Source organism: Nicrophorus vespilloides, unplaced genomic scaffold, assembly GCF_001412225.1.
Source record: "Nicrophorus vespilloides isolate i.1.1-1 unplaced genomic scaffold, Nicve_v1.0, whole genome shotgun sequence".
Lineage (NCBI taxonomy): Eukaryota > Metazoa > Arthropoda > Insecta > Coleoptera > Silphidae > Nicrophorus > Nicrophorus vespilloides.
Window position 1 is genome coordinate 183,239 of NW_017099643.1, and position 21,977 is coordinate 205,215.

A 21,977-nucleotide genomic window follows, 5' to 3' on the forward strand; every position below is an offset into this window, starting at 1 on the left:
AATCTGCATTTCTAGTAACCTTTTTCCTTCAATCTTTAGTTCAATGAAATTGATTAATGTTTGAAGCATATCGAAGCTTCGTTATCAAAGGTAACTTTAACCGAGGTATGACTTATATGAATTGTTATAATTCAAAGAATGAAATTTGAATTGATGTTTCGACACAAATCTATAATATTATTTATTTGTAGTAACATATTAAAAAATCGTAAATATGCTTAATAGGGCAGAAAGACCTATGGTCAATAGCCCATTGTAATATGTTATTTTTTTAGTATGTATTATAATTTGTTACAATAAATGTTATTATTATTAGTAAATATATCTTAAAAAAACAATACAAATGAAGTCTTTCAGGGTTTGGTTATTTCTCCACGAAGATTTGTCATCATCATCTGAAAGTATTACATATTGATAATTATATATGTATCCATGTGTATCGTTTACTTACAGTTTTCTTTTCGTCAAGAGAAAGATTTTTAAAGCCCAAAACATAAATCAATTTTGTTAAAGCTGCTTCAGTGGTAATGTCGAACCCAGGCAGAATACCAATATCCTTGCAAATCTATAACATCATTGATATAATATGTGAGTTACAGTTTTTAATTGTTTATTGTTGTTACCTTTCCTGCTTCGTATGTGGGATTTACAGTACCATGAGGACATTCGCTAACATTAACAATGATAATGCCACTTTCCACAGCGTCCTTAAGGATTTGGATGATTTTTTCATTGGTGGGAATGTTACCAGCTCCATAGGTAATTAGAACGACACCGTCTATATTACTCTTCAGGCACGATTCTAACTGAAGATGAAAATCAAAAATTAATTTATCAAAAAAAAATTGTTTAATGTCTTACCTTATCAGGGGTTACAAGTGGGTGAAACTTAAAGATATCAACATTCGCATTGATATTAGAATTCACTTTGAATTTATTGAGGGTCATAGGTTTTAGCAGATATTCCTCGTAAACTGTACGAAATATATGTATTATAAATTGTCAATAGCAAATTTACGCTTCACTTACGATGCACGTCGATGTTAACTTCACCCAATAAATTGTAATTGTGAGACTTGAAGGCTTTCAATAGTGTGTTACTGAATTTGATAGTTCTGTTTCCACGGAAAAGCTCATTCCCGAAGTAAACGCATACTTCGGGAATTTGGTAAACGGCTGCATATACCAATGACATAAGAAAGTTGTCTTTAGCATCGTTACGCTTCTCGAAAATGGGAATCTGATGAGATGAAAAGAAAATTATGAGAAATTATTATTTGATTTTTATCATGGTGTTTTATACCTGTGCTCCAGTGACTATAACAGTCTTGTCCAAATTCTCAAACATGAAGCTCAAATTTGACGCGGTGTAAGTAAGAGTGTCAGTGCCTTGGAGGACCACAAAACCATCGTATTTTTCATAGTTTTCCTGCGGAAGACAATTCTAAAGTTAAGAAGGAAATAATGAAAATCATGTCATAATTACCCCAATGTCATTGGCGATACGCTTCCATTCCTCCAACGACATATTGCTGCTATCCAAGAGCGGTTTGTACTCATTGATCCTATATATAATAACTGTTCCATTCGAACTAAATAAAAGAAATATTAATTAAAAACATATACACAATAAAATGTTATACTTACCGAGTCACGAAAATATTATCTTCCATATTTTCATTGAAATATTCTCTGGCCAAACTTTCGTCATGCAAATCCGGAGTATTCTTTATCCGCTCGATGAATTCATTCGAAGGAGTTAAAACTAGAATGAGACATTACAAACATTGTTTTTTTTTTGTACGTTATATATACCTCCTTCTTCGTTCTCGGTCATGCCAATAGTTCCACCCGTGTAGATTACAAGAACTTCTTTCGTTATGTAATCGGACATGATGTTCGCAAATCTTAATAAAATATGATAAATTTGTACTGTCGAGATATATTGGCAATAAAGTTATTATATATATTTAGGAAATTTAATTTTTATAACGTAACAATAGCTAATTCTATTAAATAGTAGGAATAATCCTATTTATCAATTGGCAAGATAAGAAACGCAATGAATACACTTTATTTATTTTTATATGAAATTGTCACCTGGAATCTAAACAATTGTTAAATATTTATTTGTTAATGTTATAAACCCTTTACATGCATAGGTAATTCATTATTAAATTCATCGTTTATTAGTGTTAAAACGATAGAATGCATTATAATGATCTCAGATTAATATTTTGTATTAAATTGTTGGTACTAGTCATTATAGACTCATATCTTATTTGTTTATTAATAAAAACATATGAATTATTATATGCTAATTCCACTATTTACTGTGAACCCAATCATTTTTAATGGCATTAATGGATAAGAGAGTGTAGCGATTATCTTATTTTTTGAACTTGCCAAGCTCAGAATCCAAAAATCATCCTCAAATTCAATAAAATATTATGTGTTCAATTTTTATTTCTATACAAAGAAGAAAAATCAACTGATTTGAAATCGACTATGAATAAATACGTACAATTTTTCAATCAAAGATGTGTTAACTTTTGAAAATGACAATGTGAACTGGCAGTCGATGATGAAATGTAAAGTGGTTAGTCATTGTTTTTAGTTTAACTGGAATATTTTTATTAATATGCTGTAATGCTGAAATTAATAAAATGAGATAAAATGTATTCAATTTTCATTTAAATTCAAAGATGAGTAATCAACTGATTTGAAATCGACTAGCACTGAATACGTACAATTTTTCAACCTTCAGCCAAATCGACGGACAATGACAATGTTAAGGATAGCAGCAGATACACAGAGCACAATATAGTGAAGTTACCAAACAGAACGGCAGCCAACCAACAAATTACAGAAGAATATAATGATAAAAAGTTACATTAGGAAGTTTACCAAAAAACAAATGTCTACCCCCATTAGATTTAATTAATATGTTCGCAGGAATAAGATTGTAAATTAAATATACTATGAAATATTTTTTTTTATTTCAATTCAAAGATGAGTAATCAACTTGTTTGAAATCGATTATAAATAAATACGTACAATTTTTCAATCAAAGATGTGAACTGGCTGGTCACTGATCAAATGTGAATTAATAACAGAATGTTTTGAGCTTAACTGAAATATAAGTTTAACTGCGCATATTCCATACTACTTATTCAAAGACGAGCAAACACCTAATTTTACTACTATTCTTGGAATGTATCATGTGTCCTAAAAAATGGAACCTGCAAAATCATCCCACAGGCCTACAATTCCAAATACTTGGGCTTGTTCTTGGATCGCCGATTCACGTGGAAGAAGCATATCGTAACCAAAAGGAAGCAACTGGGCTTGATGCGAAATTGTACTGGCTGATCGGCAAAAGATCTCCACTATCCCTCGACAACAAACTATTAATTTACAAGACAGTGCTGAAGACGATGTGGATTGTTCTTTGGATTATTTTAATTCACTAGATATGTCTAGACATGTTAAAGTGTCGAAATGAATAAACATCATTTATGAAAGGATCAAAACGGTTATATGAGACGTTATTTTAGAAAGTGATATAAGTCCATTTTTTCGTACTTCGAGATATTAAAGGATTTGCGTTTGAATTAGTTTAAAGTAAAATTTTATTATTCAATATTAATATGCGAATAGACTTTTACAACTTTCAATAATAATAATATATTGTAAGAAAGAAAAACAAAAGACTAATTGAATCTCGGCACTCCTAAATATTTTACTCATGCTATTAATCTATTAATCCAGTTGTTAAATTAGTAATATTGTTTTTGTGAAAAGAAATTGTAGACGTTTTCAAAGTTATGACAGTAAAGGAATTATTATATTTCAAAGGACACAGAAGTAAAATATTATAATTTATTTATTTTAGATAGTTTTAAGTATACAATATTTATGTAAAATATTAAAAAATATTTAATTTGTAAATGTGTTTAGACAAAATATTAGTATATATATATTTACATATCCTACATCATAATTGTTTGGCCAATTTAGTATCAGTAAGTAACATCAATTACTTTACACACAAGTCTTTGTCAATGCAAATAAAACTTAAATTAAAATACTTTATGTAATCACTAACACACGTTAAAATTTCAATGATTTGGAAGAATGGTTAGATTTCTTTTTGATCTGCATAGGCCGAATGCAAATATATTTGTTTATTACTTAAGTCTTTCAAGATTTGGATATTTCTCCACGAAGATTTGTCATCATCATCTGAAAGTATTACATATTGATAATTATATATGTATCCATGTGTATCGTTTACTTACAGTTTTCTTTTCGTCAAGAGAAAGATTTTTAAAGCCCAAAACGTAAATCAATTTTGTTAAAGCTGCTTCAGTGGTAATGTCGAACCCAGGCAGAATACCAATATCCTTGCAAATCTATAACATCATTGATATAATATTTGCGTTACAGTTTTTAATTGGTAACAACTGTTACTTTTCCTGTTTCGTATGTGGAATTCACTGTTCCTTGAACACATTCGGTAACATTGACAATGATAATGCCACGATTCAAAGCGTCCTCGAGGATTTTGATGATTCTCGTATTGGTGGGAATGTTACCAATTCCGTAGCTCAATAAAATGACACCGTCTATATCACTCTTTAGACACGTTTCTAACTGCAGATGAAAATGAACAATTTATCAAAGAAAAAGTTGTTTTGATGTCTCACCATGTCAGGGGTTGCGGCTGGGTGAAACTTGAAGACCGTAACGTTCGCATTCAAATCAGAATTCACGTGGAAATTGTTACGCGTCTCTGGTTTCAGTAGATGTTCCATGTAAACTGTAACAAATACATTCGAACTGTAAATTGTTAATAACAAATTGATTCTTCACTCACGATTAACCTCGATGCCAACTTTACCCAACAAACTGTAATTGGGAGAGCTGAATGCTTTTAGTTGATCGGTGCTGGATTTGATCGTTCTGTTTCCACGTAAAAGCACATTCCCGAAGCAGACGCAAACTTCGGGAATTTGGTAAATAGCCGCGAATATCAAGGACGAAAGAAAGTTGTCTTTAGCATCGCTTCGCTGCTCGAAAATGGGAATCTTAAGAGAAGAAAAGAAAATTATGAGAAATTATTATTGGATTTGAATCATGGTGTAATATACCTGTGCCCCAGTGACTATAACAGTCTTATCCAAATTCTCCAACATGAAACTCAAAATTGAAGCGGTGTAAGGAAGAGTGTCCGTGCCGTGAAGGACAACAAAACCATCGTATTTTTCGTAGTTTTCCTGCGGCAGACAAGTTCGAAGCTAAGAAGGAAATAATGAAAATCAAGTAATTATTACCCCAATGTCATTGGCGATACGCTTCCAATTCTCCTGAGACATATTGCTGCTATCCAAAAGCGGATTGTACTCAACGATCGTGTATATTATAACTGTATGATTCTCATAACTAAATATAAGAAAACATTAATTAAAAAGAAAACTCTCACAAGAACATTTTATACTTACGGAATGGCAAATGTATTAGTTTGTATTTTTTCCTTGCAATATTCTCTGGCCAAACTTTCGACATGCATATCCGGAATATTCTTCATCCATTCAATGAATTTATTCGGAGAAGGACAATAAGCTGAAATATGATTATGCAAATTTTTTTGTTGATTTTTAACGTTTTATTTACCTCCTTGTTCGTTCCTGGTCATGCCAATAGTTCCACCCGTGTAGATTACAAGAACTTGTTTTGTGTTAAGAACAGGCATGATGTTTGAAAATCTAAATAAAAATATAATGAATAGTTTATTGCAAAGAAAATAAGGAAACAGTATTTTTACAGCGTAACATTATGTAATAATATTAAATAGTAGGAATTATTCTATTTAACATATTTCATCATTGATTCCATTTCATTTATTTTTTGTTGTATTCAATTGTTATCCGGAATCCCCACAATTGTGTATTTTATTTAGTTATTTCAAAGTAAAGAAACGTTCTTTACAGGTCAGATTTTTGTTGATAACCTTTGTATCTAAATTAATATCATTCAATTCAAATTCGTTTGTAGAAACCTACAAATCTATAAAACGAGACGAAAGAAAAAAAAAAGTTGTTATATTTTAATACAAATGTATTTATTACCTTAATCCTTTTATGTTAAAAGGATTTCCTAATTAAATATAATCTTATTAAAAAAATATTAAAAACTGTAGCGTAAAATATTGAAGAAAAAAATGAATATACTGCAACCGAAAAAATGATAATCTTGGCCCAAGGTCAAACAAATTCAAATCGAAAGTTATGTAAGTTTAAAGAGGAAGGCACGTTCTGTCCTCTTTAGTGAACCGTGAATAAATGCGATATACGTCACTGTTATAAAAAAAATAATATGATTACAGTTGTAATTAAATGATAATTATGATTGTCATATTATTATGTATTTTTTTAAAAGTATATTTTTGTTCAAGATTTTTATTACAATATCTTTACAAATATAATTTTTTTTATTGGTGAATAAAAGTAGTAATCAGTCGTAAATTTCTGACTAACAATATATCAATACATACAATTTATTAACTATCTTAAGTTAACTATTATAGTAACGCTGAATATAAACTGGTGATTGAAATCAAGTATCTGTATACATTTCCAATAATTATTTTAATTTTAATAGATCATTTATATTAAATTAATATAAGTAGGTTTTTCTTTATGTCACGGGGTGAACCTATAAATAATTGAAGAAGAAAGTATTATTTTGAATTATCGTTTTATTGCATTATAATTATTTTCAACCCATATGTTAACATAAGATTTATGAATTTATTACATATATATTTTTAATTTGGTAAGTATATTTCTTGGATGACGTTATTTCTTATAAAAATAAGGTTAAAAATCAAAAGTGACATAAAATGCGGATATATAAAGTATTATATGATTCATTTAATGATCTTTAAAGTTTAGTTGATAAGACGTTTCGTAACATTTTTTTTCTACATGCATCTACATATTATAACGTTTTTAATTAATTCTTCATTTTGATTATGTTAATCATCAAAATATCAACCTGTTATCTTTTACTGAAACTTTTAGAACTATTATTTTTTTCTTAAGATTAGATTAACATTACATGCATTATGTAATTATTATGTAATTAATGAAACATATTTTAGTAAATTTGTCAACTAAGAGATAGTTTAGTCCAGTGATGGGTAAACTATAGTATAGACATTTTCAATTATAATCTTTAAAATCATCACTGGTATTGACTAAATACTGATTAATTGTAGATTGTAAATAGAGTTAATATTAATTATGACTTCTGAGCATTTATTTAACGATAATAATTGAAAGAAGAGGTATTAATCGTTTTAAAATCGATTTCGTACAAATCTCTGTATAATACGACTATTTTAATTGGGCAATATACATTTTTCTCAAGTATCTTTTTGTGCAATTCATTTTTATATAGTTTTAAAGTTCTCGATTCGTCCGGCTTCACACATGCGATATTAACGAAATCGATTACCCACATTATTGCTGTAGTTATGATTTTAAAGAAGTCTTAACAATTTTGACACAATATTTTTTTATTATCATTTTGAATAAATTATTGTATTATATCAAGTCACTGGTTTAGTCAATACTCATTAATAATACAGCGAGCAAGGCGCTCGCTTAACGAGCACCTTGTATAACGAGCATTTCGCTTCACGAACAAAATGAATTGTAAGTTTCGCATAACGAGTGACGATGAGAATAGAAGTCCCAGATTGCGCACCTGTTACATCATTTTTACTTGTGTACACATATTATGTGTATTTTTGAATATGTTTCACTATACGAGTATTTCACCATACGAGTAAAAATCTGGAAATCTTGGAACGGATTAAACTCGTTAAGCGAGGTTCCACTGTAGATTGAAAATTGCTTTATTATCATTTATGACTACTCAATTTGTAACAAATAGAGTTATAACCATAACGTTAATTTTACGTTAATATTTGAAAGAACAGGTATCCCCGTATAATACGATTTCATTCCTACAACACTGTTACTAGGATAAATAATATTGACCGATGATCCAAAATAACCAAACATTATTATTGTAAAACATAATATTAAGACAAATATTATTTGTTGTATTCTTATTGAAACTAATAATAAATATCTGATATCATTTGTGTTTACATACGTTTACTGCAAAAACAGAGATTTGACTACAGAAAATGGAAAAACGATCATTCATGTATTAAAAAAAACTGTATCCTCTGAAAGATGGATGAAAATAAAGTACATTTTGATATAAATCTTCAACTGCATCAAAATTACATATAAATGTAAATACATAAAAAATACGATTAGTTATTGATATAATTCACAATTATGTTTCATTTGTTAATCTTTAATTTAATAGAATAACTACTTGTACAGAATTCAATTTAATTTCTTTATTCGATAAAGTCAATAAAACGAGGTAAAATCCTTAATATTACAAGAAAAAAAATGTCTTATCTTCCGATTTAAATTATTTTTATTACATAGCGATTAAGTTAATCCTATTGTTAAAGTACACCACACAACAAATATTGTCATTAACTAAATAATATTGCTTATTTAGTTTTATTAAATTGAATAATGAATTTAAGGTTGTACACAAAAAGTATCACAAGTATAAAATTATTCATTCATTAAAATTTATATCTATGTTTTTATTTGGAGGATTGTTTAATCTTTTTTACTTGCTTATACATTATTTATTTATCTATTATTAATCATATATATTTTGTATTTGATTTTTAATTGAGCAATATATATTCTTTTTGTACATGAATGTTTGTTTTTTCTTTCTTTATAGAGTCAAGTATCTGTTTTTTGCAGTATATTTTTATGCGATTTTAATGTCCTCGATTAGTCCGGTTTCAAACATGCGATATTGACGAAACCGCACTATCCGTGGTATTGCTGTAATTATGATTCCAAAGAAATCTTAACAATTCTGATACGATATTTTATATTAACATTTTGAATAAATTATTGTATTATGTCAATTAAACTGTATACAATTACATCTTAAAACAAGGACAAATTGAGACTGTTTTATTCAAAATGTGTTCTTACCTATACAATATTTTGCTCAGAAGATTAAAAAGTACTGTTTTAGTATTTATAAAAATGTAAACCGTGCAATTAAAGTATTGTGTTAAATGAGGATTGTCGTAATTTTAGATTTGATTGCCAATTTATTTTCTATTATTAAAACTTTTGAATAATGGTTGACAAATCCAATATTTCCAAATACTTGATTAACTTCATTAAAAGTTCATATTAATAGCAAAAGAAATGATCTCATTAAATAGTTTTCATAAACTACGTTTCACAGTTCATGCTTTATTTATACAAATTTCAAAGTACATGAACTTTAAACAAGGTACATATTACCATTACATATTCAAATACGTATTTCTACTTATGTAGACGAAGGTTAAATGAGTATATCAAAGAACGAATTTAATTTATCCATGTTTATGAGAATAAATGAATCATTAAATTTAATTTGATTCAATCTACATGTTACAAGATTTTCTCTATTAAATATCCATAAATCACGAAGTCCGAAACGTAATTACGTGTTACATCATAAAGTAATCAACTTTTATTCTACTTATTGTGCATTTTATAGATATGAACATTGATTCAATTGATATTGATATATTATTGAGTTTTAGCGGAACGAAAATACATTTTAATATTGTTAAAAAAAAGCCTAATTTAATAACATTCAATTAAATATCCACGTTATATAGTACAACACATGGTAGGTTTCCGATTTGTATTCGATTTCGATTTGAAAATTAATTCAATTACGATGCTTATTTTATATGGTGCGATACCGAGTTTCGTAATGCGATTATATAAATAAAAAAATACATAGGCCAACTTACTGCAATAATTGCATGTGGTAACTTGCTCGTAAATTATATAGCAGATCCAATCGTGGCGATGTCAATCTGCTGTCTCTTCGACGGATGTTAATATTTTTGGGTAAACTTTGCTACTCGTGCAATAGAGAAACAATGTTACGGTGTTGACACGACACTAGCTCAGGCACTTCTGCGTTTGCTTTCAAGATTAGTCCACAGGCTTAACTTTCGGTTTATTATCAAATAATCATAGAGCGATAACAACTCTTTTACACAACGCACGCTCTCACTCTTACGCGATTACATCTTATTAAGTAATCGTTGTCACACAAATATTAATTTTAAAGTTTGAATTGTTTATATTTGCTGATCAATAATTATAATATATTAAGCTTCTTCTACAAATATTAACAAAATAATTTGAAAAACAAACTGTATTATCAAAGTTTATAAACAATTTATAGTCAATTACGAATTTATGATCAACATTGCATTTAAATGTTGATTAATATTGATTAAATCTATTAGGTTGGTAACTTAGTAATTGCGGATTTTGTCACATTCAGTGTGACAAAATATATTCTTTTGTTTTGTCAACGCGCATTTTAGACATATTTTATTGCATTATTTCCGAAAAGGCAAGAACCCATAGCAAGCACATAAGAAGTTATGTCTTATAGGAAGGCAGTGTCAAAATTTGTTTGTCAAATTTCGTTCTGGTGATTTTTCACAGAAAAATACTCATCCGCCAGATCGTTGATTCAGATCAACCCCTATCAGGGCCTCATTGATTCAGATCGTCATAGCTCAACACGTGAGATTGCAGAGTAGCTCAATGTATCGCATACATGCTTTCAAAAAAATTAAACAGCTTGGCAAATATTTTAAATGTTCCTTCTTACTTAAAATACGCAATCGGATAATTATTTTTTAAAAACCAAATAATTACAACTTACAAATTGAAAAATGTAAGTTCCTAATTATTTCATAATAATATATTTGTAATTAAACCTTTTTATTTAATATTTAAAATGTATTTTAGAATTCTAATAATGAAGCTTCAATATAATGAAACTCGTAATTTGAAGTTCAATTTATCATAAACAATATTATAATTTAAGATTAACCCGGTAATCATCCGATAAAATGTGAACAGATGTTGTACAAAAAGAAGAAAATAAAATCCAAAGAAATTAGAAATGAAGATATCGAAAATGTCTATGAAGAAGATGTTAGATATTTATTGAATGTAGAAGATTATGGTCTTTCAGTAAAAGATTTAGAAAGCTTGTTAGTAAGAAATACAAAGAAAATAATGACGAAATTAAATACCTGTTAACAACCTATGATTTAAAGGTGCTTAATTTATAATAAAAACGTTGTATTTGTTTTGTTAAATAAAAGAGAAAAAAGAGCGAACAAAACTTTAGACTCATATTTCACGTTGTTTGTAAATTTCTTTGATCAAAAAATGCTTTTCATTGTCTTCAATTTTGTTATAAATGGGTAAATGATTTGGTAATAATTAATAGAATTGTTGTCAAATTTTGATCGTGTATTTTCAATATGTCACAACAATTAATCGAATATTAAAACGTAGATAAAAAGTGTGATAGGAAAGTTATAATAGGTGGTGTTTTCTTTATTATAAATTATTAAAATTTGTAAGCGATAGGTATAAAAAAGATATGTGGAAATATGACGATCGTACGCGTTGTTCAATCGCTCGTAAAATTCGTAGCCGATCTCCCCTCGAGGAAGTCCCCTACGTCCCAAAAACATCTACGCAGCGCTTCCATGTGTAAGCTCAAAGCCCTCCTCGTTGCCAGATTGATATTATCGAAGTTTCCTTCCTCTACATCCACGTCCTTATATTTGGTACACTTCAGCTTCGATCGAAAATCGTCGGAGGATTGAAGAGGTCCCAAAATGTCCATTTTGGAAATGCGATTCAGGATGGATGTGATATTGCTCATGGCATCGTTGGTCCTCCGCTGCTCCGTCTGCTGTTTGATATGGTTCTTGAGGAGGATCGCACGATCAGTTGCATAGCGACCCAATAGAAATCCTGTGAAGTGAATACAAATTAGAAATTTTCAGAAGCAATGAATATTAGTATCTTTCCTAGAAGACGTTTAAAATTACAATCGAGGTGAATAATTATGTATTTATACGATCTGCCTGGATAGTGAAAAATGTTATTAGTAGGCTATTAGAAAAACATACAATGTGGCCATTAGTAACTCAAACCCAATTTGTAAATTAAACAAAATTGACTTGCAGATTATATACAGATGATTCAAATTTATATTGTAGAATGAAATATCTCTAAATAATTATTTATATAGCACATGCAAAAAAAAAGTAAGAACTTCTAGAATATTAAGTCACGATTAAAGGAATCAACATATTTTGTGAAAACTTCATCCAAAGATTAATTGCAAAATTACATTAAGTAAACAGAACATTAATACATTTTTTGAATCTTACATTGGGTTTTCCCAATAGATATGAATTTAATAAAGTTAACATAAATAAGAAAACAACTTAATTTCAGCAATTTTAGATGCACAGAATTATTAGTGAGCGAAATCTTTTCCACCAATATCGTTTGAAACCAGACTAATCGCACAAAAAGGGGAAAAAACGATCATTAATGTATAAAAATAAGTTTGTTGTATTGACTAATCAAATCCGGACTATGCGAGGTATATGTATTAAGAATTAAATATTTTAAATAATTGTATTATGTTATGTAAACAATTATTGATTTTTTTCTCAGACTAAACCAGACTGAATAACGTTCAAAAAATAAAATTTCATTAAAATATACAGAATCATAGTTCACTAACGTTCATAATTATATAGGATAAAGAGTGTGTAAATAATTGTATTAGGAATTCTTAATTATTGCGTATATCATGAACAAACTTGATGGAAGAAACAAAGTACAAGATAAATGATGTCTACGATCAGAGACAGATCAAGCAAGTGTGGACAGTCGAAACATGGTGATAAAGCGAGAAAAAGCAGACACGCTAATCGACATCAATTTATAGAGTTTTCACAATAGCCGCGATATTTATAAATAATGAACAGAAACCAAAAGGTTCTTACATACAGGAATAGAAACATTTAAAAATAATAATATAAACACTACTCGCCATTGCCAAAATTAACTTTCGGAATTAAGCAATCGCGTCTGGTTATAATAATATGTTGTAAAAATAATTTTTTTTAAGCACAAATTTGTGTAGAAATTTGTGCTTAAGAAATGTAACAACCCTTTGTTTTAAAATGGTCTTCATTTGTTTACTCAATTAAATGTTGCCTGGCGATGATTATCAGCACTAAACGTGATGATTCGAGCTAATAAATAATGCACAGCTTTTAACTACGTTGCAACAATTTTTCAATTAAATAGGGATAAATATTATATAGTTATTAATAATTAAGAAGAAGGTCTTGGAAAACTTAAAGTATAAGAAACATATGATAATTATTGCTCAATTAATAAATTAGAATTGTTTATATTATGTAAGCGATAAATTGGAAATAAAAAAATATTTTTTATTTCTAAGGAGTATTCGAATCTGTTATTTTGTGCGGTCCTTTTTCATGCGATTTTATATATGCGCTATATGAAATCCAACTAATTGCAACGAATATGAATGAATTAACTATTATGCTTTTGAGCATAATTTATTACAAGGTTAATTTATTACAATAAATATATTAGCATGTAGTAGATTTATTTTGTAACACGTTCTTCATTTTTTTTTAATTTTACATTGTAAATTTACCAAATAAGTACCACACTTTTTAGAATTTGTATACAATATTTATACAATTCTATAGTTTTGAAAGTACTTTAATGTAGAAAAGTAAGAAAAAAATTATAATAAATAAATATTAATTAAATTATAATTTCTAATCAATTTTTTTTTGAAAATTAAAAATTATTTATCACAAAATGTCTAATATACGTTATCAAAACATTTTAATTAAAAATAGACAAATTTTGAGACAGAAAGACCTATGATCAATAACACTTTGCAGCAGTTTAATTTATTTCTTGTTATTGCATTGAGTTTATATTTATTTAATTTTTTGTTACAATAAATATTATTATTATTATTATTATTATTATTATTATTATTATTATTATTGTTTATGAATAATTACGAAAAAAATCATAATTTAAATAGTTGAAATATAGTATTATATTAGTGACGACTAGAATATTGTTATTTAATTGGTTTATCAAAGATGATACACATGTTATGAAAATATGATGTACTATTATTTTATTGTAGATGATCACATTCTATGTTAAAAGTATTTATATCTCGTTTAGTACTTTTATATCTTTCATTTTTTCCACAAGAAAACTTAAAAAATACACATGCACATGCATAATTCACTACTTCTCGTGTTAAACGCGAATCTTCTTTTGATGAACACTGATGCACACTGATAGAAAACATTACAATGGTGCCAACGCCGTTGGAATTGGTTGAATTTCATATACCACATAAAAAAGAACCGCACAAAAACGGGTTCTACTGTATACGAATAAGTTAGATTAGATGTGTTTAAATTAAAATATGTAAATTAATTAAATTATTGATGTTAAAAATTATGATAAATTTCAAATTAAAGTAAGTTTTTTAATAAATTAAAATATATTAATATATTTAACAGAGTGTCGTCAACCTACATATATGTGTGTACTCTTTTATGAATCATCAAAAGAAAATAATAAATTAGTTCAAAATTAAAATATTCCTATCTACATAGAGTTATTTGTTTTCATCATCTTTTGTTTATATTGTAATTATTATTCCTTCCAATTAAAGATTATTTGAAAGAATCAATCAATTTCAACTTTTTTTTACTAAATTAATTTGTATGTTTTTTTTAATAAAGATAAGTTTCAATTTGTGTGTATATGTTAATTTCATGTAAGATTTTACAAAGTTTTTCTTACTTTTCAAACAATTATACTCAATAATATTATATTATAATAGAATTCTTCAAAGTTCACACGAATTCATATACAATGGAACCTCGCATTACGACCATTTCGCTTAACGAGCAAAATAAATTGTAAGAAAAATGACTCCAAAATGGAACGCATTATCGTACATTACAGTTTATACGAGGAAAATTGTTTTACTATATGAGTAAAAATCCGGAAATTTTGGAATGGATTATGCTCGTTAAGCGAGACTCCACTGTATATTAATATGAAATATTATTAAAAATATATATAAATAAAATGCACTATGCATAAAAGTAAAATCAAATTTCGATTTTCATAACAAAAACTATAGTTTTTTTTTTTCATAAAATCGTGTTAGTTTTGCAAATAATACACATCAATTAATCTTTTTCAAATTTAATATTAAATGGCACTTTCAAGAAAAACTTGTTCTACATTTGAATGTCTATTTTCGTTAAGATTCGTTGCTTTGAAAACTAAGAAATACAAATAAAACAAGTTTATTAAACATTCGTAAGATGAATCACACGAGTGAGAGTTTGAGTGCATTTAGAAATTTATATTGATTTACCTCCTAGAAGAGACAGGAACGCGACGGAAAACAAGAAGCTGCAGCAGAGCCGTTTAGTAACGAATTCGCTGCTCGCCGATCTATCTGCACTCCTGAAGGTCTGCAAACTGATGATTCTCTGCATCTTGATACAACACCACCCAACCCTAATCGCACTTGATCACCAACTACTTATTGAAAGAAAAAAAATAAACCCTGAGGCAACTTGTTCCTCCTTCGCACAGCCCGAAACACCGGATTTGTAGGTAAATATTATCTTTACACCGTGGCGTGTGTATGCGTGTGGTAATGCCGACACGATCTGGCCTGAATCCAGAAAGTAATAATAATATCTTTATGCCTTAATTCACAAACGGAGGAAGGACAGTCATCGTCTGCTCGACGAGACGCAATCCTCGCGATTTTTCCGAAACGAAAAGCGCTTAACTCTTGGCTTAACTCATAGGGCGAAAAATGAAAAAAAAAAAATAAAGAGAAAAAAAAATCAAATTGCGAACGAAATACAAAAAAAATATGGTTGACGTCCAATGCCAAGAAACCCGAAGCAGTTTAATTTTAGTTACACGAGAATAAACAATAAATATATAAGTATATCACTCAAAATGCAGAAAGAGCGTAGAGCGTCGTACTTGTCACCCGACGTCGTCGTCATCAGGCAATGCGAACAGCACCATGCATATCGCAATTCTGCAAGTACGGAATTGTACTAATCATGATGTACTAATCCTGCGATCGATTCAGGGCTGTAGATTTGACCTGGAAAACACAATACATAATTCCTATTGATTATCTTATTATTCATTCATTAACCGACTCGAACGACGTATTCACAACGGCGGTGCGTTATTGCCTAATAGATTACGGCTACTTGTATTAGCTCTAATGCCAAATGTAATTAACCTTGCGCCTCTCCCTTTAATAAATAATTATCCTATAAATTTACTTTACGTGATAAAATTATCATTGCATTTACCCATATTATTATTATTTTTTGTGGCTATATTTAAGCCGAATTGAACATGAAACACATGCTATAAATAGAATGCGCAAAATGCAAAATACTGAGATCTTAAAATAATAATTACACGCATTGCAGGTTGCTTAACTCTGGCAAACCATCGAACGCCAATTACCTGATGTCTGACAACCTCAGTTTATTTATGTACTCAGTTGTAATTTCTAATTGTTAAGTGATATAATATTTCTAGACCATTTCATAACTTTGAAGTCAATAAAAATTGAAAAGAAACATGTAACGGTGGCATATATAAAATAATATAATTTTATTTGTATCCAATTAATATTTTGTATTGCAACAGTTATGTATACATAAACATTTTATTTAGCTGTTATAAAAGACTACTGACCATAAATTATAATAATTATTATATTTTTCTACAGTCTGATAAATATAGTGATTATAGACTAGTAAAAAAATGACTTAGTATTAGGGTATGTCGTTAAATACGAACTAAATGCAGTTACAAATGCAGCGGTTTTTTTTTCAATAAAGTTCAAAATTTCACAGTTCGTTAAATAAACATAAAAGCAACTGGATACAATAATGATCAATAATGTTTTTCATCCTTGTATTATTTCGATCAAAAAATAATGATGGGAATTTATTAGTAAATTTTACGTAAAACTTGATACTTGTCTCAAGTGATTAATATTCGTAATCGTTTTAACTTTCTGAGAACCAAGAGGATACATAAAAAAAATTTCTTTAAAAAAAACTATTGAAATTTGCACTGCTCCTATTGAAGGATTGTGTATAAAAATTTAGACGTTAAAAATAATATTTTTTAATAAATTTTCCATTTGCTTAATATTTTCAAATATAATAAAAATTGTCACTAACATGATAATAAAACTACCAAAAAATAAAAAATAATTTCAAGATATTATTATTTTAATAAATAATATTGTAACTGAATAGAATTTGATAAACCCTTATAATTTTTTTAATTACTTATTAATTCCAAACTATTTATAAATAAAAACGAAAATAATTGCAAAAATTAACTGAAATAAAAACTTTTAACAGTGTCACTCTGTGTATATTCATGAACAAATTCTAAATGTATGTGGAAATTCAAACCATTTACACGATAGAAATATTTTATCGCATGCTTTTTCACCTGTATGTAAATTACGTTTGTCACGATCGTGTAAATATGCTGATATAGCACAGAAAAAAAAAACTATTTTAAGAATTTTTAATTCTATTAATAATAGATTAAAACCTATCCAAAGTCTTATTATTAGTGATTTATAAAGTACAGCAGTACCTCGCTTAGTGCGGATTGAATATAGTCAAAACAAACTTAATTTTAATAAAATATAAATAAATTCTAAAAAATTAATACACAAAATATAATGCTGTTTTAAAGTTTTCTATTAGTCCTTGTTTCAAAGAGTCCGGAAACGATTATCCGCACTTTGCAAAGTATTGTTATATTTGGAAAATATGAAGTTTAATTCAATAAGGTTTTTCTGTAAGATTACATTTGTGTGTTCAATTTTATTTATGTATTAAACCAATACCATTTATATAGAATGACTATGTCCTCGTCACTCATCCAAGTAGTATCCCTGAAATAGGTTGCTTAACTTTCCTAAACTATCAAATATGAAGTATCTGATTGACTTTTTTCATTGACAATAAGATACAACACAATAACATTTCAATAAATGTTGTTCACACAACCAACATAACATACAGATCACTTACGTAAGGTGAAGACTGTAATTATCGTAGCTTTTAACACGCGCTGGCAATAAAATCTATTATTATGTAGACAGCGAATGGACAGTGGAATCAAAGATGATTTGTTTATTTCATTTATGAACGAGGTCGTAATTGATCGTCTTCTATTATTAGTACACTGATGAATTATTTCTGGATCATACATATCTGCTTTGTTTTACATTATTCTACCTAAAAAATACGCGTGTTCTAAATTTACATCACACTAAATATACCAAAGTTGAAAAAAAAATTGTATAAAATGTATTGTTTATAACGTTTGAGAATAAAATTTTAAATAGTTATTTAGAAATTAGATACACGATACATTATTTTACTAATTATGGAGTCTCGAGTAGTTGCTTAATACATTTTCGTAGAAACGTTCCTTTTTGCGCAAGTATTGCTATAGCATTAATGATATTTCGTCTTGTTAGAAAGAAGTAAATTATAATGATTTTATTGCAAAAGCACGGTAAACCTTTGATAGATTTCTTTTAGTATATTATTTGAATATACATAAATCATGCAGTAAATTACAAGTTTCACATTCAACTAAATTGGGTCAACATCGATGACAGGTGCTGTCCATCGATTTATGTAATCTTTTACAAAGAATTACGCTTTAAACTTCAACTAAATATTAAAATATTGCATTTCAATGCATGTTTCATTGTTATTAATGCAAATATTTCTATTCCTAGAAACGTAATGTGCAGTTTAATGTGCATATTATTTCTAGTAAATACTTCTTGTGTATTTTAATCAGCTTAGTTGGGATGAGAATTGCGTATTGATTAGTTTATGTATTGAATGTTTTATACTCATTGTAATGGAATGTTCAATAATGTTTCCCTAAGTACCGAATCCAAGCAGAACAACTAAGAATACATAAAACGTTGATGTTTTATTTATATTAAAACATGGACTGCAGCCAATAAACACATCAAAATATATAGTCAGGTTTAACAGTAAGGAAATGTCTACTAAGAATTTTAAAAGTTAATTAGGTTGTGTACACTTTCATGAAATATTCTAGATCCTATTTTATCAACTTAAAATCTTCTAATCAAATTAGAATGAAAGACTCCTCAACTTAAGACATAATAACTAAAAACCAACATTGATCAAAATTAACCAGTACAGATTATACTGGAAAAAACCGGCAAGATACAATTATTTTTTCAATTTTAAGCCATAAATAAGCCAATTTTAAGGTTTGAAAATTTTTAAAATAAAATCTAAAATATTGGTTCACATAAAATAGGTTTAACAATTATGATTTAATTACATTGAAAGATTATTGACAAGTTAAAAAAATATTTTTGATTATAAAAATAAGAAATAATTTAGTCAATTTCGTTATTAGTTTCTGAAAATCTGATATTTAAAAAAATGCATCACCATCGAATTTCGTAGAAATGTAAATGTAGAATGCTCACTTGCAACGATATTACAGTCAAGATATTTCTGTGCAGAATATAAATCATAGCTTAGCAACAAAACTAAGTCATGTTCACCGTATTAATTCAATGATCTCCATGAAAGTAAGTTAATAAAGCTCAGTAGTTGAATAAGGATAGAAATATGTTAATTAACAGTCATGAGACAGAAAGACCTATAGTCAATAGCCTTTTTCAGCATTTTGTTTTTTTTTTATTATTGTGTTAAGGTTTTATTTTATGTTTTTGTTGATGCAATAAACATTATTATTAAGAGTCATATAAACTAATGAATATTTTGAATGAAAAAAATACTTGATAACATGTTTCACCTTACTGAAATTAAAACAATAAAAATAAGAAACTAGTATTATAAATAAAAATATGTGTATCATAAAGAACTTATTTGTACTAAACAAAAATACGCTTATTTATATAACTAATTCCAATCTAAAAATGTCATATTCTCCGCAATTACGTATGTAATAATATTAAAAGCAGAAATTGATAAATAAATACATGTTAATTTACTTATTTTAATTGAATTTACTGCATCTATTTTAATTAATTTATGTAATTTAAAATTAAAAAGCTCAAAAACTTAAAGACTTAAATTTTAAAATGCCATGTCCATGTTTTTGAAAGTTCAAAGCTCAAAAGCAGAAGCGGGGATTAAAGATAGAAACGCTATTGAAACTCATTTACTTATTTGTATTAACCGGAAATTCGCTTGTTTATTGAATTGTCGTGTCCCGTGGTCAGAAGGTGACCATCATCAGCAGATCGGATGATAGGAGATAGCACTGTGATATTACGCGAGAGACCAAAACAAATTCGTGTCTAAATATAAGCAACGAGACGCAAAATGATTGCAGGTGTTTCCTCCCCCCAATTATTACGTAACGCGCGGGAGACGGCGGGTCGCGACGTCGTCGTCGTTTTAGAGATGTCGGTGCGAATGGACGAACTAGCCAAGCTCTACTGAAAACTTTAAAAATAATTCTGCAGACTGGTTGGTTTATCGTCGTACGGCAGCGAGGAAGTAAAGAGCATTATTAAATTATTCACATGTCCCGGGGCTTTATGGGGGCTCTCGGGAAAACACTCATTACCATGTACATAACAACAGGCGTGCTAAAGGTGCCTCATGTTAGGCACCACCTGCACGTTTCATGCGATAACACAAATCGATGAGGCCGACACGCGAAACAATAATTAACCATGAAAACCATACTGCACCAAAAGCATGAATCACCTCACCCTACAGCTCTTCCCCTAGAGATTTTGAAATAACGCAAAAATGATCATCTTCTTGTAAGTTTATTAACGCCATTAACAACTGGTTAATTGCATCTCAATTTGTCAGTTTAGAAGCTTAAAAGCAGTGACGATATTCAGCTAATTTTAACAGTTAAAATATATATAAAAGTTCGTTTAAAATTGCAACATCAAAGTGAACGGTTTAGTAATAAAAAAGATTAGATATAACAAAATCCGCAATTTGAAACCCCAGTTAACATTAACAAAAATCAAATCTAAGACCAAAGCCAGAAGTTTTACTAAATAACATCCAAGAGAAGAAATGAAGTTATCCAATGGTTCAATCAATAAGTTGATCAAGGGGATATTATAAATTTATTGAATGCAGAAGATGGTGACAAAATTTCTTGACAGAAAATCTAAAGGAATAACATAAAATAATATCTTATATCACACTTATCAAAATAATTCCAGGACAAAAGACAATTTCCCATAAAATAGATGTATTTACATCCTAATTTTGGCTGAAAATGAAGTAATTTTAACTCTACATGATAATTTAATAAATCTAAAGATTCTAATGAACATATTATAAATTATGGTGGAACCACGTGGTTCAATTGCGACAACAAAATTAACAAGAAACTTTACTCAATTGTAGAATGCTAAATATTCTAATCAGAACGCTTAAGAATGTTTACTGTCGATCTACAACAATCAAAATGTGAGATTTTTCAAAGCTATAAATTACTCTACAAAAACTTATTATGCATTTCGTTTACCTTTTGGGTTGAATTATTTCTAACATTGTCAAGATATAATAAAATTTTGAATATATAGTGCGTTTACGTACTTCTAAGCAATCAGCTTTGCTGAAATCAAATTATAAATAGCAATTAACCGATATGAGTTATATCGCCATTCAGTATAGTGCAAAACCGATATGCTAATGAAGATCACCGTCTGAACCCGGGAATCCCTGGTTAAATAAATAAGCACCAGTTCAATAAAAATAACTGTTTGATATCGAATAA

The 21,977-nt window shown here is 28.4% G+C and overlaps 3 protein-coding genes across 4 annotated transcripts; all 3 read right to left on the reverse strand.

The window, feature by feature from the left end:
* Window positions 1-297: 297 nt before the first annotated feature.
* Window positions 298-3,173, reverse strand: LOC108564986 (L-asparaginase-like). The gene is made up of 10 exons (XM_017924211.1): window positions 3,058-3,173; window positions 1,816-1,907; window positions 1,648-1,765; window positions 1,487-1,592; window positions 1,304-1,429; window positions 1,030-1,240; window positions 862-974; window positions 624-806; window positions 452-565; window positions 298-395 (listed from the first exon to the last, which is right to left on the reverse strand). The coding sequence occupies exons 2-10, from the start codon at window positions 1,892-1,894 to the stop codon at window positions 354-356; spliced, it is 1,092 nt and encodes a 363-aa protein (XP_017779700.1). The 5' UTR covers window positions 1,895-1,907; window positions 3,058-3,173; the 3' UTR covers window positions 298-353.
* Window positions 3,174-3,960: 787 nt separating this feature from the next.
* On the reverse strand, window positions 3,961-10,308 carry LOC108564985 (L-asparaginase-like). The gene is made up of 10 exons (XM_017924209.1): window positions 9,938-10,308; window positions 5,677-5,768; window positions 5,505-5,625; window positions 5,337-5,445; window positions 5,154-5,279; window positions 4,880-5,090; window positions 4,710-4,822; window positions 4,474-4,656; window positions 4,302-4,415; window positions 3,961-4,245 (listed from the first exon to the last, which is right to left on the reverse strand). The coding sequence occupies exons 1-10, from the start codon at window positions 9,949-9,951 to the stop codon at window positions 4,204-4,206; spliced, it is 1,125 nt and encodes a 374-aa protein (XP_017779698.1). The 5' UTR covers window positions 9,952-10,308; the 3' UTR covers window positions 3,961-4,203.
* Window positions 10,309-11,458: 1,150 nt separating this feature from the next.
* Window positions 11,459-20,674, reverse strand: LOC108564981. 2 transcript variants are annotated; one of them, XM_017924205.1, is made up of 3 exons: window positions 20,389-20,674; window positions 15,493-16,248; window positions 11,459-11,984 (listed from the first exon to the last, which is right to left on the reverse strand). In XM_017924205.1, exons 2-3 carry the CDS (start codon window positions 15,614-15,616, stop codon window positions 11,635-11,637), a joined length of 474 nt encoding a protein of 157 aa, XP_017779694.1. In that variant the 5' UTR covers window positions 15,617-16,248; window positions 20,389-20,674; the 3' UTR covers window positions 11,459-11,634. The 2 variants fall into 2 exon arrangements, with proteins under 2 accessions (XP_017779694.1, XP_017779695.1); XM_017924206.1 differs by lacking the exons at window positions 15,493-16,248; window positions 20,389-20,674 and adding an exon at window positions 14,344-14,458.
* Between the last annotated feature and the right edge of the window lie 1,303 nt (window positions 20,675-21,977).